The sequence below is a fragment of the Staurois parvus genome, unplaced genomic scaffold (assembly GCF_062004578.1).
Source record: "Staurois parvus isolate SC_StPar_1 unplaced genomic scaffold, SC_StPar_1.0 ptg000670l, whole genome shotgun sequence".
In the NCBI taxonomy this organism is placed as follows: domain Eukaryota; kingdom Metazoa; phylum Chordata; class Amphibia; order Anura; family Ranidae; genus Staurois; species Staurois parvus.
In genome coordinates, this window is record NW_028318466.1 from 2,376,716 (window position 1) to 2,396,005 (window position 19,290).

At 41.7% G+C, this 19,290-nt stretch overlaps 1 protein-coding gene across 1 annotated transcript in view; it reads right to left on the reverse strand.

Annotated features, from left to right (window-relative positions):
- LOC149447777 (collagen alpha-4(VI) chain-like) overlaps positions 1-19,290 on the reverse strand; it is a 194,016-nt gene that overhangs the window by 46,858 nt on the left and 127,868 nt on the right. The window contains exons 29-36 of the mRNA XM_089652063.1: positions 10,735-10,797; positions 8,474-8,536; positions 8,358-8,393; positions 7,080-7,116; positions 6,980-6,991; positions 6,405-6,898; positions 3,466-3,556; positions 86-757 (exon numbers count right to left, since the gene is read on the reverse strand). Of these exons, the coding sequence (XP_089508189.1) occupies positions 86-757; positions 3,466-3,556; positions 6,405-6,898; positions 6,980-6,991; positions 7,080-7,116; positions 8,358-8,393; positions 8,474-8,536; positions 10,735-10,797 (1,468 nt within the window). The remainder of the gene's footprint in view (positions 1-85; positions 758-3,465; positions 3,557-6,404; positions 6,899-6,979; positions 6,992-7,079; positions 7,117-8,357; positions 8,394-8,473; positions 8,537-10,734; positions 10,798-19,290) is intronic.

Here is a 19,290-nt window from a genome sequence, read left to right on the forward strand (position 1 = left end):
TAGTCACTTTTACCTGGGGTCCAAGGTTGTCATTGTTCTGTTTACACCCAAACATCTATACATTAAATAATACATTGTCACTTACTACTCAGAAGATGAATGAAAGCTTGGGTGAATCTCTCGGCATATATTAGCTCAGGCTTTGCAACTGCAAGTAGATGTAGGGCATGCTGGTCATGGGGGAGGCTGGACAGTTCATTCAGTTCACTGTGGCTTACTTCCTTTCCAAAAGCAAGGACAAATAATGTGAACTTTTCACACTTTGCTTTTCTGGATATTTCTTTTAGTTTCTCTCTGTCCCAGAAACTTGTTTTACTTCCCAGGATTGTAAAAATAACTTTGTGCTTTCTTGGATAGGGAGCCTTTTTGAAAATATTTTCTATGGTCCACTGAAGAGAATAGCCCAATGAAGATGGACCTTCCAGTTGTGTCACAGCTTCCTCAATGTATCGTTTCATTAGATTCTTATCATTGTAACTAACAAGGTCAAACTCTGTCTTGACGGGGCTTATATTTCGATTGGGCAGAAAGCTGGGATTGGCTTGTTGAACCAGAGCTGCTCTAGCTCCAGTGCCTTGTACTCTTGGCCGAGATGATAAAACAATATGATCAAGCATTGAGCTAACAAAGTCTTTGGCATGCAAAAATACATCACTCCTGATGTTCCGAGAACTGTCCAGGATAAAGACGATGTCCATGTCTATTTCAGTGGGAGGTATGGGATCCAATTCACATTCTTCATCAGGTATACATTTATCTGAAACATAACAACATGGGATCTTTACTACTTAATGAAATCCCTAACTACCATATAAAAAGCAGCGGACCTTTTTCGTATTTAAATATAATTTTTTTTTGTTTTATTGCACAAAGAGGCAGTATAAAATAGGTACAATAAGACAGATTTATTTCTATATAAGTGTGCTTGTACAAAAATTACACTACTCCCCCATTCCTTTCTGACCACTAAAGCATCTTTTACATTATGTACAGCTTCGACCCCAAACCTTTTTTTTGTTTGAGAAAGGGTTAGATCCTTAACCCCTTGATGCCGAAATATGCGGCCTCTTGGCGTCTGGGCCTTGACGCTGACATATTTGTGTGCAATTATAAAATACATATGTGCTGAGAGCGCGCTCCCAGCACATATGTCCGCGACTCCTGGAAAGGTCCCAATCTCTCCTTTCGATCGGGACCTTTTCCGATCATGTGACTGCCGTGATGGCGAATCATGGCAGTCACATGACCCTAAAACCCCGCCCCACCTCCCGACTTCTGAAATTCTTAAAGGGCCAGGAGGCGCTGGTGCGAAGAGGTTAAAATGGTATTAAACACAAAAGCAAACATTGATTATATTGTAGCTTACCAATTCTTAGATGTGATGGCTGCATTAGTTTCCTTTTTTAAGTTTCCTTTCTTCTATTTTCAAATGGTGATCTGGCCAGCAAACCTGTTTACTTTCAAAAGAACAAGCTCTCTTACAGATGCTTTAGTTGCTGGGATGAGATAAGCCATTTAACACTGGCAGGGGTGCTTAGAATGATCAGTTTTTATTTATTCATGTAAAAACTTTATCCCAAAAGGAAAAGCTGTAGCTGCTTACAAAGGATTAGCTAGAGTTTGGCTTCAGTTTGTCAGTGTATTTAAATTTAGTTTAACACTCCCCTCCCCCAGATTGACAATGCTGCAGTCCAAATGTGTGCACCGTGTTCCTCCATCTAGAGTGGGGGCGCTCTAATACAGAAGGTGTGTTATTGGCCATATCACCAGGTGAAAACACAAGGAAAAAAAACCTAAACAAGAAAACTAATGCAGTCACCATACCTAATGATTGCTCCAATATATTTATCCTGGAGAGGACACCCAGGCTGCTAAGTGGCGGAGCCGCGGCTCTCATAGGACTGTCATGTGGTCCGTTTTCAGACAGCGGTCCGCCATTTACTGATACATGATTTAGAGCATCTGTCAGACTTTTGTTATTGTTTTTCAATGTGGATGGGAGAATCCTCACACAGAACCCTTGCATTCTAACAGTGAGGCGACTTCCCCGCTGTCAAAGTACACTGATCAGCGCTGCCAGCTATAGCCTGTGGTGCTGATCAACTGGGAAAAACCCAATGATGGTTGTACAGAAGTTGATGGGTAGATCAACTTCTGTATAATCACCCTGCCCATACATAGATTGATATTTGGCTGACCCCTACTGAACCAGACAAATCTGGATTCATGTATATTTATGCAGCTCCCACAGCAGCTACATCTGTTAGTGAAGTAAATTGTTTGTTTGGACCAACGTGGTCCAAATAAATTATTTAAAGTTCATTAGCCTCCCTGGCGTTATTCCCGAGTGTAGCTCGGGGTGAAATTTCAGTACCAAAAGCAGTATCCCCGAGCTCCCGCGATGTGTCCCCTGCAGCGTCCCTGGCCATCTCCTCCGGCCGATGCTGGCATCCGGCTTCCGTGTTCCGGTCCCTGTGACGTTGAGACGTGCGGGGGGCGGAACCGGCGGCAAATTTAAAAATTTTAAAAACTGTCTTTTTTTTTAAATGAATATTACATAGCAAAACATTGCTGTTTCAAAGCATTTCACATACATTTTGTCTCCAGTGCTTTGTCCTGTGCCCTGCCTGCATTTTTACTGTTCTTTCTGCCTGGAAACTTAGGAAAGTCCATGGTGTCCAAAAAGCATCCTTTTAGGTCAAAAGCGGTTTTAGACCAGCTAGAGAACAGCGATCGTAAATCAGAACCACTTGCAGAATTAAGTGATAATGATTTGTGGGGAAATTCATCATCAGATACTGAAAACAATTTTGCGACTTTGCTCAGCAATGTGCGAACTTGGCGCTATATTTCATATTTCAGTGTTTTTGGTTTGATTATATTATTGAATTAAATTTATTATATTATTATTTTTTATGATTATGTATTAAATTATAATTTATGATTTCGTGTTTCAAGTTTTATCATATCCGGAATGTTTACTAGACTCTTGTTCAGGCAGATTTCAGTGAGTTATTCCTAAAAATGACAGGCCTACAATAAAAAAAATACATATTTCCATGCAAAATAATGGTACCGCTTTCAGCACCAAAAATCTGAAATAATCATACCGCCAGGGAGGTTGAAACCTGGAGATTGGCTTTAAAGAAATTGGACATCTTTTAAATATTTCACATTAAGCATATACAGCAAATAGTCACTGCTCCCGGCCAAATAGATTTACTTTTTTAGCACAGACAATTTACATCTTTTATGTGATAGATTCAGCTCCCATTGCTTTCAGTGGGGTTCAAGTTTACCTTCTGAACTTCACTGACCCTGTTCAAACCAAATGTAGGACAATTCAGCTAGACAATACATGTGATGTTCACCAATGACACTACGATTTTAAATCATAAGTTTATTATATTTTCTCTCTAATTATATAAGTTAGAAGATGTATAGGATTTGGCTGGGCTGACTTACCATAACATAAAGTGCAATATAAAATCACTTCCAGACTTTGTTCTTGTAGTCTTTTCCATACAAACAACTGAAATCTTCTGCTTTCATCCACCTAATTAAAACCAGTGATGATTTTTGGAACAAAAAAAATATAATCAGCTTTGATTATTTATTTTATTACAGGTACTTATATATTGCTGTCAATTTACGCAGCACTTCACAGATATATATTGTACATTCGCATCAGTTCCTAACCCTCAAGGGGTATACAATCTAAAGTCCCTAACTTACATTCATACATACTAGGGCCAATTTAGACAGGAGCCAATTAACCTACCAGCATGTCTTTGGAGTGTGGAAGGAAATTGGATTACCCGGAGGAAACCCACGCAGGCACAGGGAGAGCATGCAAACTCCAGGCAGGTGGTGCTGTGGTTGGGATTCAAACCAAATACCCTAGTACTGCCACGCGGAAGTGCTTGCCATTTAGCCACTGCACTTTGATACAGCTATGACTAATAAATATTTTTCCCCGCATATTAATTTGTAATAATTTTGGTAAGCTCTAAACCATAAATAATATCAAACTCTATTCTGGTAGCACAGTGGCTAGGTAATTAGTTGTACTGCTCTAAGGTCCTGAGTATATACAACAGGGACACAAAATTGTATGATCTCCCCACGTTTATCTGGATTTTTTCTGGCATTCTGGTTTTCTGAAACAAAAATAAACTGGTAGGTTCATTACTGATGATACAAACTGGCCATGTCCAAGTGTCTATGGCTTGATCTTGAGAACAGGGACTGATAAGGATTAGTTGGTGTTATCTCTAAAATGATTCTTGTCAAGTTTACATAATCAGATTTCTCCCTACTAGCAGACATGCAAGCTTTAAAAACTATAACAATATGGTTGATAGGTTATTTTTTTTTATAGAAACAGTTCTTCCACTTCACAAACTATAGAATATGCTCACACTGATCAGAGTGGGAATAATTCATCAACTTCATTGTGTCCAGGAGTAAGAAATAATTGCAAAAATAGAAAAAAGGATACAGATATTGAGATACAAACAAGCCGCTTTTAAGGAAACAACAGAATATAAGGAAAAAGAGGACCAACTGCAGGAATATCTGAATAAACAGGATACAGATACTAAACTATAGAATATTTCTGCTAAGATCAGCGTTTTAATGGTAATGTCATTGTTTTATTCTACAGTCAGGATTGAAAACTTTTCCTGATATCTCCCAAAGATGTTCCCTCCAGAGCCTGATGTAATTGCTGTTGCAGACATTATTCCTATGCTCATTCTAAATCATCAATAATATATTGTAATTGTAATAAGTCCACCCACCTTGCCGCATCACTCATTCACAGTATTCTGTAAATGAACTACCACAACGCTGTTGAGTGCTGTTGTAGTTCATTGATTCTTTCTGTCAGTGTGTATCTGCCTGCTCATAGGAGCGCACAAATACACTGACAGTCTGCAGGAGTCCTACATGGCACCAGCTATCTGCTGATTGCTGGTGCAACACTTTCCAGGTTCCCAAAACCAAAAATAGTAAATTCACATTTTTTTCACCTGCAAAAAAATGTGCATGTATTTTTTTTTGATAAAAGGTGAACATATCCTTTAATTTGTCTAGCGCTGAAGATTTCTTGCTGACAGACATAGGGTACATCAGTTTTTTTTACAAGTGTAGTACCCTCCTAGTTCCTACTATTACCAATGAGTTAGATTATTGTTAGCTGATCACAATGAAAACTGTGGTCAGTCCTATGTGAGACAATTACCAACAGATTTGGTGAAGCTGAAGCAAACCTTTGATAAGAAGATTGTCAGCAGTTTACAAATAAAACTATTGGTTACCCCTTAATAAATGAGTTTTCTGTGAGTCCAAGAATGATTGTGTTACATGGCCACTCTAAAAAGTTCACTGTAGTTGCTAAGTGTTAGAACGTGATAGTGATCTTTCTTGGGTAACTGTACTACTGGTGTTGAAAACCTTAGTTATGTAGAAGAATTTATAGTAGGTGATAATAAAGTCAGCCTTGCTTTGGGGATTGTCTGCAGGTCACAAAAAATATGGGTAACTGTTAGCAAATTACAATGATAAATATAATGCATGCTGTCAATTTCAAAATGCACACCGTTGTCAGCTTAAAGTGGTTTGTAAAGGCTGAATTCTATGCATGAAGGTAAAAAACCTTCAGTGTGCAGCGGCCCCCCAGTCCCAACCCCAATCCTTACCTGAGCCCCCTCTGATCCAGTGATGTTCTCGGCAGCCTCTGCTGTCTGGGATTCTTCCTTCTCATTGGCTAAGACAGCAGCAGGAGCCCATTGCCTGTCAATCAGAGCCAGTAAGTCACTGAGTAGAGCATGGGGGGGTGGGGCCAAGCCATGTCTTATGGACACATAGAGCAGTGGCTCGGGGATGAGCACACAGCAGTGCCCCCAGAGTGAGCGGCTTGAGGGGGAGGAGCCAGGAGCACTGGCGGTAACCTGAAGAAAGGAGGATCGGGGCTGCTCTGTGTAAAATCACTGCACACAGCAGGCAAGTATAGACATGTTTGTTATTTTTAAAAAATTTTAAGCTTTTTAAGCTTTAGCGGCACTTTAAGGAAAAAGTATTATTAACGCACAATATAAACTGAAAGTTATCCCTGGGCAGAAGAGTTATGGTTAGATTCCAATAAAAGAAATTGGTCACTGATGTGTATGAGGAATTGTTCACAATGAAATTGAGTGTCAAAACTGGCTAATCAGTTGTTACAGAAAATTGTAGTAATTTTTTCTTATTATTATTTATCACCTAGTCGTGAAAACAGTACTCCCACAAACAAAAATATTGGCAACCCAGTGGAATTTAAGTTGTATTAGCTTTTGAATGAAATGAATGAATTATAAAATAAAGAAATTACCATAGTATTATGACAACAATCAATAACTCACCGCAAAGGCTGTCCTGACATTGGGAACGTCCTCAAAGGCAATAACTGCAGGGACTATATTGAGAGCGCTAAGTTCCAGTACAGCAGTATTTATTGAAGCAGCATCTACTGACCTTCCATTAGCAAAGAAAACAACAACTTTCCTTATGAGAACTCCATGTCTAATACGCTTAAAAATGTTTCTACCCACAAATCTCATAGCCTCTCCAATGTTTCTCAGAGCTGTGGGCTTTTCAGGTTGAATCTTACGAATTTCATCCAAAAGTAGATTTTTCTTCTTGAAGTCAGAGAAACGAATTACATGTTTCACAGTTTTGCCGTAAGTGACCACTGCAACACGAGCCCCTTTGGGGCAATTGCTCTCACTGATTTCCAATTTTTCTACAAGAGAAATAGTTATGTCCTTCATTCTTTGAAAGGCTGCAGGTGGAACATCTTGAGAGGAATCAAGAGCAAATACTACTTCGGTTGGATAAACTGGGCATTTAGAAGGACCTTAAAATAAAAAAGAGATGGTTTAAATTGTATTTTCAATAACGTATAATTAATTAAAATATGATAAAATTATAGTTTTACCTGAGAAGCAGGCTATAAAGAAAGAAATGAAGCATTATTAGTTTAAATTGATTCATAAAATGTTTCCATATTTATAAATATAGAAGATGCATTTACTTACGGCAATTCTCTTTTGTGAAATTTACAAGCTCGCAAGTCTAAAAAAAAACAATAAAATGATCATAAAGTGTTACTGTTAAAGTAAATTCAGCAATTCATAAATATATACACTGTAAAGTGATTTTTTTTTTTCATTTGTCTACTTTTCGTCCTGTTAATGTGTACTAGAAATTCCACCTAAACTGTTCTTTTTATACTACTGAAAAGCTTTTTATTAAATATTAAATTGTTTTGGCTGAATGTAGAGTATTAAAAATCAATTCCAAACTTTTTTTAGTTTTGTATACTCGAGAAGAGTAAATATCTTTGTAAAGTTTGACCCAGTTGGGGAGTTTGCAGTTCACTAATGTAACAGCAGGGCAAGAAATGAAGGGAAGTGGTTGTCAATGGGATAGGAAGACTAAGACAATAGTCATAACCTGACAGAGGTGCCAACACTTCCCCTTTTTAGTAAAAATGAAGAGTTTTGTTGCACTTTGTATGCCCACTGAGGAAATTTCTCATAACTTCCTGCCCGTAAATGGAATCTCACCAAAAAAGACAAAGACCAATGTAAAATCCTGACAGTGTTTTTACCCTGTATTAAAGATCCTGCCTATAGTTGGTCCTTGATACAAGTTGTTTTAATTCAAATATATTAATAATTAATATAAAGTGTAGGTAACATTTGCACTACCTTCATAAAAGGGTTGGCGGATGTTATTTCTAGAAAGATGCAACTAGCCAAATCTAACCAAAGATACTCTCAGTAAAAGTAAAAAGATCATATTTAATATATATTTAAAAAACATGGTTCCTTCTAACAATACCTCAGGTTAGTATATTGTGCAGCCCCTCAGGACTTCCCAGGCCTAGAACTACAGATTTTGTTATTGTTATTGTGATAAAAGTCACTGTCAAATTATAATATAGTCATAACAATAATTAATATTCATATTATTATACTTTGAGGGTTGTTGCATCTAAAAAGATAGACTTAGCCCCGAGCCTCTTTATAAACAGTAGCAAGTTTAAAGTTCCATTGATTAATATTAGAAGGATGCGGACACTGAAGTTCCTTTCATAATAGTTCATAGAGTCAAGAGTCCACTTCTTATTTAAACTGGAAATCCATTTAACTTTTACATTTAATAATCAAATGCTCTTCACTAAAAAGACAAAGCTGGGGGCAGAAATTTAGGAAGCTATAAGTATTTAAAAGTTGCTTTTATAAAAGAACAAATCCTTCAGCATCAAGTAAGTAATATGCAATACAGATAAATAGAAGTAGGTTGCTCACTGTGAAGGACCCTGTTCCTTGTGGTCCTTTGGAACCCTGTGAAAAATAAGAAAAGGTATGATTAGCAAAGTTTAAATTAAAGAATAGTAATGTTTTGCCTTAAACATTGTCCTTACCCTGGGCCCAGGAGGTCCCCTCTCCCCTGGACCACCTTCTTCTCCTGGTCGACCAGAATTACCCTGAAATGTAAAAATGTAAATTTATATAAAAATCTGTATATTTATATATTGTGGTTCATGCACAAATCCTTGATAAAATTCCCACATGCATTACGTAAAGTATAGGCAATGCAGCTCTAGTTGAACACGAGAACATGAGAAAAGAATAGCATAGTGCAAGTCACTGAATTTCCCACTAGTGGCAAAAAAACCTTAAAGTTTATTTAAACTTTTGTAGTCAGATTTTGGAAAACATTAAATAGTGAAGGCCCAATTCAATACTATATTGATCACACTAACACTGGTAGATATCATCCCTATAACTGCCTAAAATTGTACAGAAAATGAAAAAGAATGGGACTTTGATTATACATTACAGTATTATAGACTATAACACTGGTAAGGTATAACCAAAGTACCATTCTTTTTGGTTTTCTGTACAATTTTACGCAAATTTTAGAAACCCTGCTTTTTGTTTGTTATGTGTTCCTATTTACACAACATTCCTAAAAAGAAATAAAATTAAAATATAATAATAAAATTTAAATGATTTTGAGGAGAAGGTGTCATGAATGACTGCAAGCATTACTCAGCTCAGCATGATCTGTATCAATAGCTCGGTTGGGCACTGGCTTAAGCTCCGCATACACATTGAGTTTTTTTTCATTCAACCCAGCGGGATGAATGCAAAATAAACAGAGAGATCGATGCCCTATCTAAGCGATGTTAGTACATGGATCTCTCCCACTGTGCCTTTGTGTTCTCACAGGGACTGGATTGGATACAGGTTTTCCAGCATATCCATTCAATAAAAGCTGGTCCTTAGACCGGATTCTTTTTGGAAGGACAGAGATCCTGATAGTCCTTGATGAGAGCTCCTGATAGTGTTTTAGCTGTGTTAACCCCCGCTGAACTGGAAGATTACAGCTGGGGGTGTGGGGGGCTAAGACAAAGGTAGATTTCCCCTAAAAGAAAAATCAGCACAAGGGACACATGATACTAACTGTACGTTATGTCCCTTTTGCTGATGTTTATGTTTTTGATCCTAGCTAAACTTATTATATCTATGAAAATTAAATGAAGTCTTCATGAAGGATACCTATTCAATGCCTCAGGTGGAGAAATCAGTTCAAGAATTAGGGCCACCTTAATACATCACCACATTTAACAAAGAGTTATTGGCAAATTGCACTTTCCAAAAAGGCTAATGAAAAAATTAATTTAATGTGCTTGTTGTTTCACTGTGCAAGAATGTCATTTGGGTTGCACAGGGCTGCACAGGGCCCTGGCCAATGCTCAGAGAGCCACAAAGAAAGTCTTGAGACCCCATAAGGAATTTTCAGGGCCATGCCTAGATGATAATGTCACCTTTGGCTGGGACTGGAAACATCCTCTAAAAAGGCCAACTAGTGAGGCAGAAGCAGCATTCTGCCAGATGAAGCAGACTTTGTGCCAGGATACAGTCATTGTAAAAATTTCAGAAAGCATTTCTGGTGAAAACTGATGCTTGAAATCTGGACTTGGGTATAGTCTTGTCCTAGCTAGTTGGGAGAGAATGTCACTCTGTTCTCTGTTTAGTCCAGAAGCTCACTCCAGCCATCAAAACTATTCTATTGTACAAAGGGATTCTCTTGCAATAAAGTGAGTATGGAAGGCACTCCAGTACTACTTGCTTGGCCAACCCTTCAAGCTGGAGCCAGATTATGGCCCCTTTTGTGGATATATTATTGTTATGTTTGTGTGTATTTGTTTGCAAGGTGGCAACTTTTTCAGGTGAGCCCAATTAAACATAGAGTGCCTTACCCTGGTGTTAAAACTTTATTGTTTATTGTCATCAGAGTTTATTTTCAGGCATTCCTGATGTGACATTTACCCATAGTTAATTATCTCCTCTAATTTAAAACACATGCACCAGTAAAATTAAATTAACCTGCAGTGAATATTCCATAAATGTCATATTTACTGCTTAATAAATATGCCCTTCCCCGGTCTTTTTTCATGTTTGCTTCTTCCGTTTCCCACTAAGGCCTGGTTCACACCCATACATGTTGCAATCTGCTGTGGGAAAAAAAGTCCCTGACCATTTCCAAAAATGCCATTTATCACAAGTTACTCACAGTAACTAAAACAAACATTTTGGCAAGGTTAATTTTAAATTAAAAAACATATTTTTGTTGTTTCAGCATGCAAATATGTTCTTTAAAAAACGTAATTCTCACCCTACTACCCCTGCCTCCTTTAGGACCTCGATCTCCAGAACTTCCAGGATTTCCATCGTCTCCCTTTTAAAAAAGAATTGATTGTTTTAAATTGGGTTTTATCAGACTTTTGCCCAAAGTTGCTTTACTAAATTAAATGTCTGTTTTCAAATGGCTTACAAAATAACAGGAGTTTTGCACTTCCCATGAAATATGTTTCTTGGAATTCATTAAAGGTCACGGACACAGTTATTCTGAGGCAGTTGGGTTATACTACTGTGTGGGAAAAAAGTGGACACTGACAAACAAAAAAGTCATGAACCAGCATGGTGTATAACCTATTCCACTCCCAACATTATTATTATTATTATACAGGATTTATATAGCACCAACAGTTTGCTCAGCGCTTTACAATATAACAGGAGACAATACAGCAACAATACAGTTCAATACAAGAGGAATAGGAGGGCCCTGCTCCTTGGAGCTTACACTCTAGGAGGGAGGGGCTAGTGGTACAAAAGGTAGTAACTGTGGGGGATGGACTGGTTGAAAGAGTAGAAGATTCCATTATTAGCTGAGGGCAGGATAGGCTTCCCTGAAGAGATAGGTTTTCAGAAATCCCCTAAAAGTGAGCAGAGTAGGCGATAGTCTGATAAATTGGGGTAGAGAGTTCCAGAGGATGGGGGAAGCTCTGGAGAAGTCCTGGAAACGAGCATGGGAGGAGGAGACAAGGGAGCTAGAGAGTAGGAGGTCTTGCGAGGAGCGGAGAGTACGGTTTGGGTGATATTTAGAGACAAGATCAGTGATGTAATTTGGGGCATTTGTTTTGAATTTTATCCGTTGGGCAATGGGAAGCCAATGGAGGGATTGTCAGAGAGGGATGGCAGATACAGAATGGTTAGTATGGTGGATGAGTCTGGCAGCAGCATTAATGATAGACTAAAGAGGGGATAGCCTGCGATTAGGTAGGCCAATGAGGAGGGAGTTACAATAGTCAAGGCGAGATATAACAAGGGAGTGAATAAGTTGCTTAGTAGTTTCCAAGGTTAGGAACGGGCGTATCTTGGAGATATTGCGGAGGTGAAGTCTACAAGATTTGGACAGTGAATGGATTTGGGACTGAAAGGACAGATGGGAGTTTAGAATTACACCTAGTACACTGGCATGAGGGGAGGGACTGATGATTGTGTTATTGATCTTGATGGAGAAGTCAGGGGAGGGGGCACGGGCTGGGGGGAATACTAAGAGCTCAGTTTTGGAAAGATTGAGTTTGAGGAAGTGGAGTGACATCCATGCCGATATGTCACTTAGTAGGTTAGTAATGCGAGAGGAGACTGAAGGGGTGAGGTGAGGGGTAGAAAGATATATTTGTGTGTCATCAGCATAGAGATGGTACTTAAAGCCATGGGAGTTTATCAAGTGACCAAGGGAGGAGGTGTAGATGGAGAAGAGAAGGGGTCCAAGGGGAGAACCTTGAAGGACCCCTACAGAAAGAGGGAGTGAAGAGGAGGAGGCAGTGTTATAGGTAGCGCTGAAGGAGCGCTGCGATAGGTAGGAGGAGAACCAAGAGGGAGCAGAGTCTCTGAGGCCAAGAGAGTGGAGTTTTTTGAGGAGGAGGGGATGATCAACCATATCAAAAGCCGCAGAGAGGTCAAGTAGTAAGAGTATGGAGTAGTGGCCATTGGTTTTAGCAGTTAGTAGATCATTAGTGAGTTTTAGTAGGGCAGTTTCAGTGGAGTGTAGTGAGCAAAAGCCAGACTGTAAAGGGTCAAGAAGGTTGTTGTCAGTGAGGTAGGAGCTCAGGCGATTGTAGGCTAAGCGTTCTAGGAGTTTAGAGGTAAATGGCATCAGGGAGATGGGTCTTAAATTGTTCAGGTTGGTGGGGTCCAGGGAGGGCTTTTTAAGTATGGGAGTGATGTGTGCATGCTTTAGAGGGGAGGGGAAGGCACCAATAGAGAGGGAAAGATTGAAGATGTGAGTCAGGGAGCATAGGATGGAAGAAGAGGGTGACCATAGTACAGTAGTTGTGAGGGAACAGGATCCAGGGGGCAGGTAATTAGATGCGCTTCTGAGAAAACCTTAGTGACCTCTTTGGTAGTAGCAAGGTCAAAAGAGGAAAGTGTTGAGGGAGGTTTAGTATAAGGTATGCTAAGTGAGATGGATGTCTGTGCAGTGGCGATGCCCCTACGAATTGCGTCAATCTTTGTAGAAAAGCATTATTAGGAGTACAAACACAGAGGGGTGGGACTTGTGTCCCTAATGATCGAAGGATTCAGGTATTTTGGGACAATTGGGACATCCAAAAGCAGTCCAAATGATAGCTGGCAAGCAGTAACAAAACGTCAATAGGCTCATTATTAAAAGTAAATTTTGATATTTTGTACTAGAGCCAGAGAAAGAACAATGTCCTTGTTGAGGTAAATGATGAAACCACCATAGGAAAAAAAAGAAGGTTCCAACTCTCAACACCACCCTATACCTGTGTAAGACCAGACAGGGTTCTTTATAGGACATGTCTGCCAGCTCATACACATTCATAGCAGCGGTGATGGCAACAAAGAAAGGAAAGTGGGTGAGAGTAGAAGGAAAAATACCCTAAATGGGCTCAAAAAGCAGTTTTTAAATAGCTTATAGGACAAAATTTAAGTCTGACTGAATCACAGGTGGCTGTACAGGAGGAGCTACATGAGATACACTCAGTACACAAGTATTGACCAACAAATGGGAGGCTTTCATTCTTCGAAATAACATTGCAAGGGTCAAGATTCGCCCCTTGATGGTACTCAGGGCCAAATGATGATCCAGGCCTGATTTCAGAAAGGTTAGGATTCTTCCCACAGCATATTTCCTGTGAAATCTTCTTTCCTTGCACAAGGTGGAGTAAGCTTTAAATATGTGATGGTAGACCCTGTAGGAGGTAGACCTCTTAGCATTTAATAGTGTGAGAACTACTGAATCAAAGGGACTCCTTTCTCTCAGGACTTCAGCTTCAACAGCCATGCCATTAAAACCAGCAACCATGAAGCAGGGTGGTAAACTGGTCCTTGAGATAGGCGATCAAGTTGACCAGGAAGAGCCCACTGGGTGTCAGGTCAAAGTACCATATCTATCTAGGGAAGCTCAGAGCTATGAGGATAGTTGTAATGCCCTCGATACTTTGGAGTGTATGAAGACATTTTACAGGAATCACCAGAGCATCTACTGCTTCCTGTACTGAGTAAGGCTGTACTGAAGGGGGTCTGTGCTGGAGGGGTCTGTATTGAAGAGGTCTTTACTGGGGGGGGTCTGTACTGAGGGGGTATGTACCGAGGAGTGTCTGTCTGTGCTGAAGGGTGTCTATAGTGAGGGAATTTGTGTGCTGTTCCCCTCATATTTGTTTTTTAACTGTGCATTGTATTACCAATTCTTATTTCACCATGTTTGTTTCTATGTCTTGATCTGTTGCTGCCATCTGCTGGCCAGAATTTGCATGCTGCATGCCTCTGTTATAGCTAGTAAGTGTTTTCTCTGCTGGGTGTGGTTTTAGGCAAGCCTTGGTTCTGGTCACTTCCTGCAGCCATTTTATCTGCTATATAGCTGTGTGACAGGACATTCAATACCCTGGGCTTGTGAAGGCATCAGTTTTTGACCAGCAGTTAGCCTCTGGAAAGATATTACAGGACAGCATCAATACCTCTACTACCTTACAGTATTGTATCACTGTTTGTCGCTGTATTTGGACCAAATAAACCCACGCTGATTTCATTCCTGTGTATACGTTTGGATCCATCTAACCTGAACATCTGCCGGTCGGGTCTGCTCCACTGCTTGGATACGAAGGTAGGAAGTTACACAGCCATTATTAGTTATACCTTCATTCGCCTTCATGTGGGGACAGAACAGTCAAAAACTGCCTTAAAGTCCATACCCCGCTACAGATTCCCTCAGAGTCCAGTACCACACTCAGGAATCTCCCTAGCAACAGGCCCACTTGCAGCAAATCTGCCCGGCTACAGTGCATGTTCCACAAGCCTAGGCGGAAGCACTGCACATACGCAGTATCTATAGTCTCGCCTGGAAGTCCTCCACAACTCGCCAAGTCATTCCTAAAGTCCTATATTAACTTTTCCTCGCATAACAGAAGTACTGTTTATGCACGTTCCTTACACTGCCGTGGCCGCCGCAAAACCCCGCAATTCATTCTAAATATCTTAGAAATTTTGTCAAGGTGCCCTATCAGAGCTGTACGGCGATTTTCAGTGTCCAATTCAAGAGTTCATTTTCTTAAAGAGACAGCGCACCTTAAGTCAAAATGGCCGAAAAGGACTTTGCACAGTTCCCCAGTGATGAACTAAAGCAAATGCAACCTGATACTGATCATTATGAAGGGCAGGGAACAGAATCCACACTTCCAGCAGAACAAGTCGTACGACCAAGACGCTTTCTCAAACCGACAGTAAAGGTCATTGAAAATTATCACACCACGAAAGATGAGCTATGTGATAACCTGGAGGAACAATGGGAACGAGTTTCCTCCCTCATGTCCGGACTTAAATCCTCCTCAGGTGATGCCACAAGCTTACAAGTTGCCATCGGGCGGCTGGACACAGCTCAAGAAAGATACAAGAGACTGTCCACAAGGTATATAACCTTTCTAAAAGACTCTAATATCGATGAAGCCCTATCAGAACTGAGCAAGGCAGAATCAATAGCCAGACAAAGAGACATCATGGTGCTGGATGTTAAAGGTAAAGCGGAACTCCGTATCTCGCATTTGCAAGAAACTAGATCACACAGATCAAATTCATCTAAACATTCCTCTCGGTCATACAAATCATCGTGCTCAAGAAGCTCAGCCTTGAGCGACAGATTACTAGAGGCCCGCATAAACGCAGAGCAATCCAAAGCGAGACGCTCCTTCACAGAAAAAGAAGCTCTTGCAAGGGCAGAAGCAGAGGCCAAGAGGGCAGAGGCAGAGGCCAAGAGGGCAGAGGCAGCGGCAGAGGCCAAGAGGGCAGAAGCGGAAGCAGCGGCAGAGGCCAAGAGGGCAGAAGCGGAAGCAGAGGCAGAGGCCAAGAGGGCAGAGGCAGAAGCAGAGGCAGAGGCCAAGAGGGCAGAGGCAGAAGCAGAGGCCAAGAAGGCAGAAGCGGAAGCAGAGGCTCGAATAAAGATTTTCGAATCAGAGATGCAGGAGGAAATTGCGTTAGCTAAAGTAAGACTACTTGAGCAAGCATTGAGCCAAGGTCTTGATCCAGTCTGCTCGCTACCACAGGAGATAGATGATCCAGTTGACCGCACCAGTGACTATGTACTGAATCAGGTATCTGCGCCACCCCCAGTTTGCACGACCGTCCAAGCCGACAACACTGAAACCTCCAGGTCAGCTCTACCTGCGGTACCACTGCCACCCACAGCACCCGAGCAACCTAATAACCGTTACCCGGATGTGCCCTCTGAAGGACGGTTGTTACAGAAAGATCGCTATCAGGCGTTTTCTGGCCTACCTCCACAGCTCAAGCAGCAGTCATCACAATCCACAGAGGCTAAACGAAAGTTTAACCCTGCAGCTACATCATTCTACCCGGAAGCATCTCGCCCTTTCACGCCAGGCAGCCCATACGCCCCAGGGGCATCACAAGTCGTCATGGCAACAAGCAGTGAGAAATCAGATATGTCTGAGTTTGCCAGGTTTATGGTGAGCAGAGAGCTAATCAACACCAGTCTCTCAAAATTTGATGACCGTGCAGAGAGCTACAGAGCTTGGAAGGCAACCTTCAAGGCCGCCATCGCTAACCTCAACCTAACCGCAGAGCAGGAGTTTGACCTCTTGATCAAATGGCTGGGCCCAGGCTCCACAAATCGTGTCAAAAGCCTCAGAACTGTCTACGTGGGACAAGCAGAAGCAGGTCTAGCTGCCGCCTGGCAGAGACTCGAACGTACCTTCGGCAGTGCAGAAGCAATAGAGAAGGCCCTATTCAAGAGACTGCAGAACGTTCCAAGGATCAATCTCAAGGATGTCCAGAAGCTTCAGGATTTAAGTGATCTGCTCATGGAACTGGAGCTTGCCAAGGGTGACCCTCGTCTGTCCGGGCTGTGCTACCTGGATACAGCTCACGGAGTGAACCCAATTGTCGTGAAGCTACCATACAGTCTGCAAGAAAAGTGGGCGGCATCAGTCTCAAGGTACAAAAGAGAGCATGACGTCACCTTTCCCCCGTTTATTCACTTCTGTAGGTTTATTGATGAACAGTCCCAGATGAGGAATGACCCCAGCCTCGACTTCCTGGAATTCAACACTACAGCTTCAGCAATATCATCATCAAGGTATGAAAGCATCACGCATAAACACAGAGACTTCAAGAGCAGCGTGAGTGTTAGAAAGACTAACCTACCATCTCCTGCAGTACCCACGGGTAAACAGTACACTACCTCATCAGGAGATAAGACCTTCAATCGTGAATGTCCCATTCATAAAAAACCACACTCTCTGAACAAATGTAGAGGGTTTAGATCCAAAACCATACAGGAGCGCAAGAAAATCCTCACCGAGCTCGGGGTATGTTTCAGATGCTGCGCTTCATTGGAGCACATGGCTAAGGACTGTAAATCTGTCATCAAGTGTGAGGAGTGTCATAGTGAAAGACATGCCTCAGCTATGCACCCAATCCCACTCTCCAGAGATTCACTCACTGCCGTCACCACCAGTCCTGCTCCAAGTCATGGCGGGGAGCCCCAAAATTACGCTAATGCAGCGACTGCTGTTTCCTGCTCATGCTTGGATGTATGCGGGGAGGGCCAGTGCGAGAAATGTTGTGCCCGAATATGCCTAATCAAGGTCTACCCAGAGGGACTACCAGAAAAGGCAGTAAAAATGTATGCCATCATCGACGACCAAAGCAACCGGTCGCTAGCAGGTCCTAAATTCTTTGAAGCCTTTGGGATAAAGGGACCATCCGAACCCTATACCTTAAACACCTGCTCGGGCCGCATAGAGACTAGCGGCAGAAGATCACAAGGATTCATCGCTTCTCCTGTCAGTGGGGATATGGAAATACCCTTACCGACGCTGATCGAATGCGATCAAATACCCAACCATAGGGATGAGATTCCTACCCCAGAAGCTGCATTTCACCAACCTCACCTAAGGCACCTAGCCAACGTTATCCCACCTATGGACATCAACGCCGAGATTCTACTCCTGCTCGGCAGAGACAATCTAAGGGTACACAAGGTGCGTCAACAGTGTAATGGTCCTGACTATGCACCATACGCCCAGAGACTGGACTTGGGATGGGTAATCATAGGAAATGTATGCTTAGATCAACCAGGAATTGACTCCTTCAAAACGTACGTGCGTGCAGATGGACGCACAACTTGCATTAAGCCGTGTCCTCATCACTATGAGGTGAGAGAGAAGTCTCCAAGCCTCGTACAACTACCTGACGTCATTACTCCCCTCTTCGCCGACAACTTGGGGAGATCAGTCTTTCATACAACCAAGGACGACGATAAAGTAGCCTTGTCAGTAGAGGACAGAGAATTTGTCAAGATAATGGACAGTGAGTTCTTTAAAGACGAAACCAATCACTGGGTTTCTCCATTACCCTTCCGAGCTAACAGGGTAAGACTCCCGAACAAGCGGGAACAAGCTCTGTCTAGATTTAACTCTCTTCAGCGTACCATGAACAGCAAGCCTGAAATGAGAGAACACATTGTTGCCTTTATGGATAAAATATTCCGTAACAACCATGCAGAACCAGCTCCATCCTTAAGGAAGAACGACGAATGCTGGTACTTGCCTTCATTTGGAGTATATCATCCACGAAAACCTAATCAAATTAGGGTTGTCTTTGATTCAAGCGCCAAACATCAAGGTGTATCTCTTAACGATATTCTTCTCACAGGTCCTAATCTGACTAATAACCTAGTCGGAGTGCTGATGAGATTCAGGAAAGAGCTTGTCGCCATCACTGCTGACATTGAACAGATGTTCCATTGTTTTGTAGTCCAAGAGGACCACCGGAATTTCCTCAGGTTTCTGTGGTACAAGGACAATGACACCAACGCAGAGATGATGGAGTATCGTATGAGGGTACATGTGTTTGGAAACAGCCCTTCACCAGCCGTAGCGACGTATGGCCTTCGGAGAACTGCAATAGAGGGGGAATCTGAATACGGTACAGATGCCAAAGACTTTGTGGAAAAAGACTTCTACGTGGATGACGGGCTCAAATCGCTACCAACTGAAGAAGCTATCGATCTGCTCAAAAGGACTCAAAATATGTTGTACCAAGCTAAACTTAGACTACACAAAATTGCTTCAAACAGCCTAACCGTAATGAGAGCCTTCGAGCGAGGTGATCATGCACCTGGATTCAAAGACATTAACCTGGGACTGGACAGTCCACCTGTGCAGAGGAGCTTGGGCCTCAGATGGGATCTCTCGGCTGACTCCTTTGGTTTTCAAATAAGTTGTGCAGACAAGCCATACACAAAACGTGGTGTCCTATCAGTGGTAAACAGCCTATTTGATCCGCTGGGATTTGTAGCGCCCATCGCCATACAAGGTAAATCCCTACTGAGACAGCTTTCTGAAAC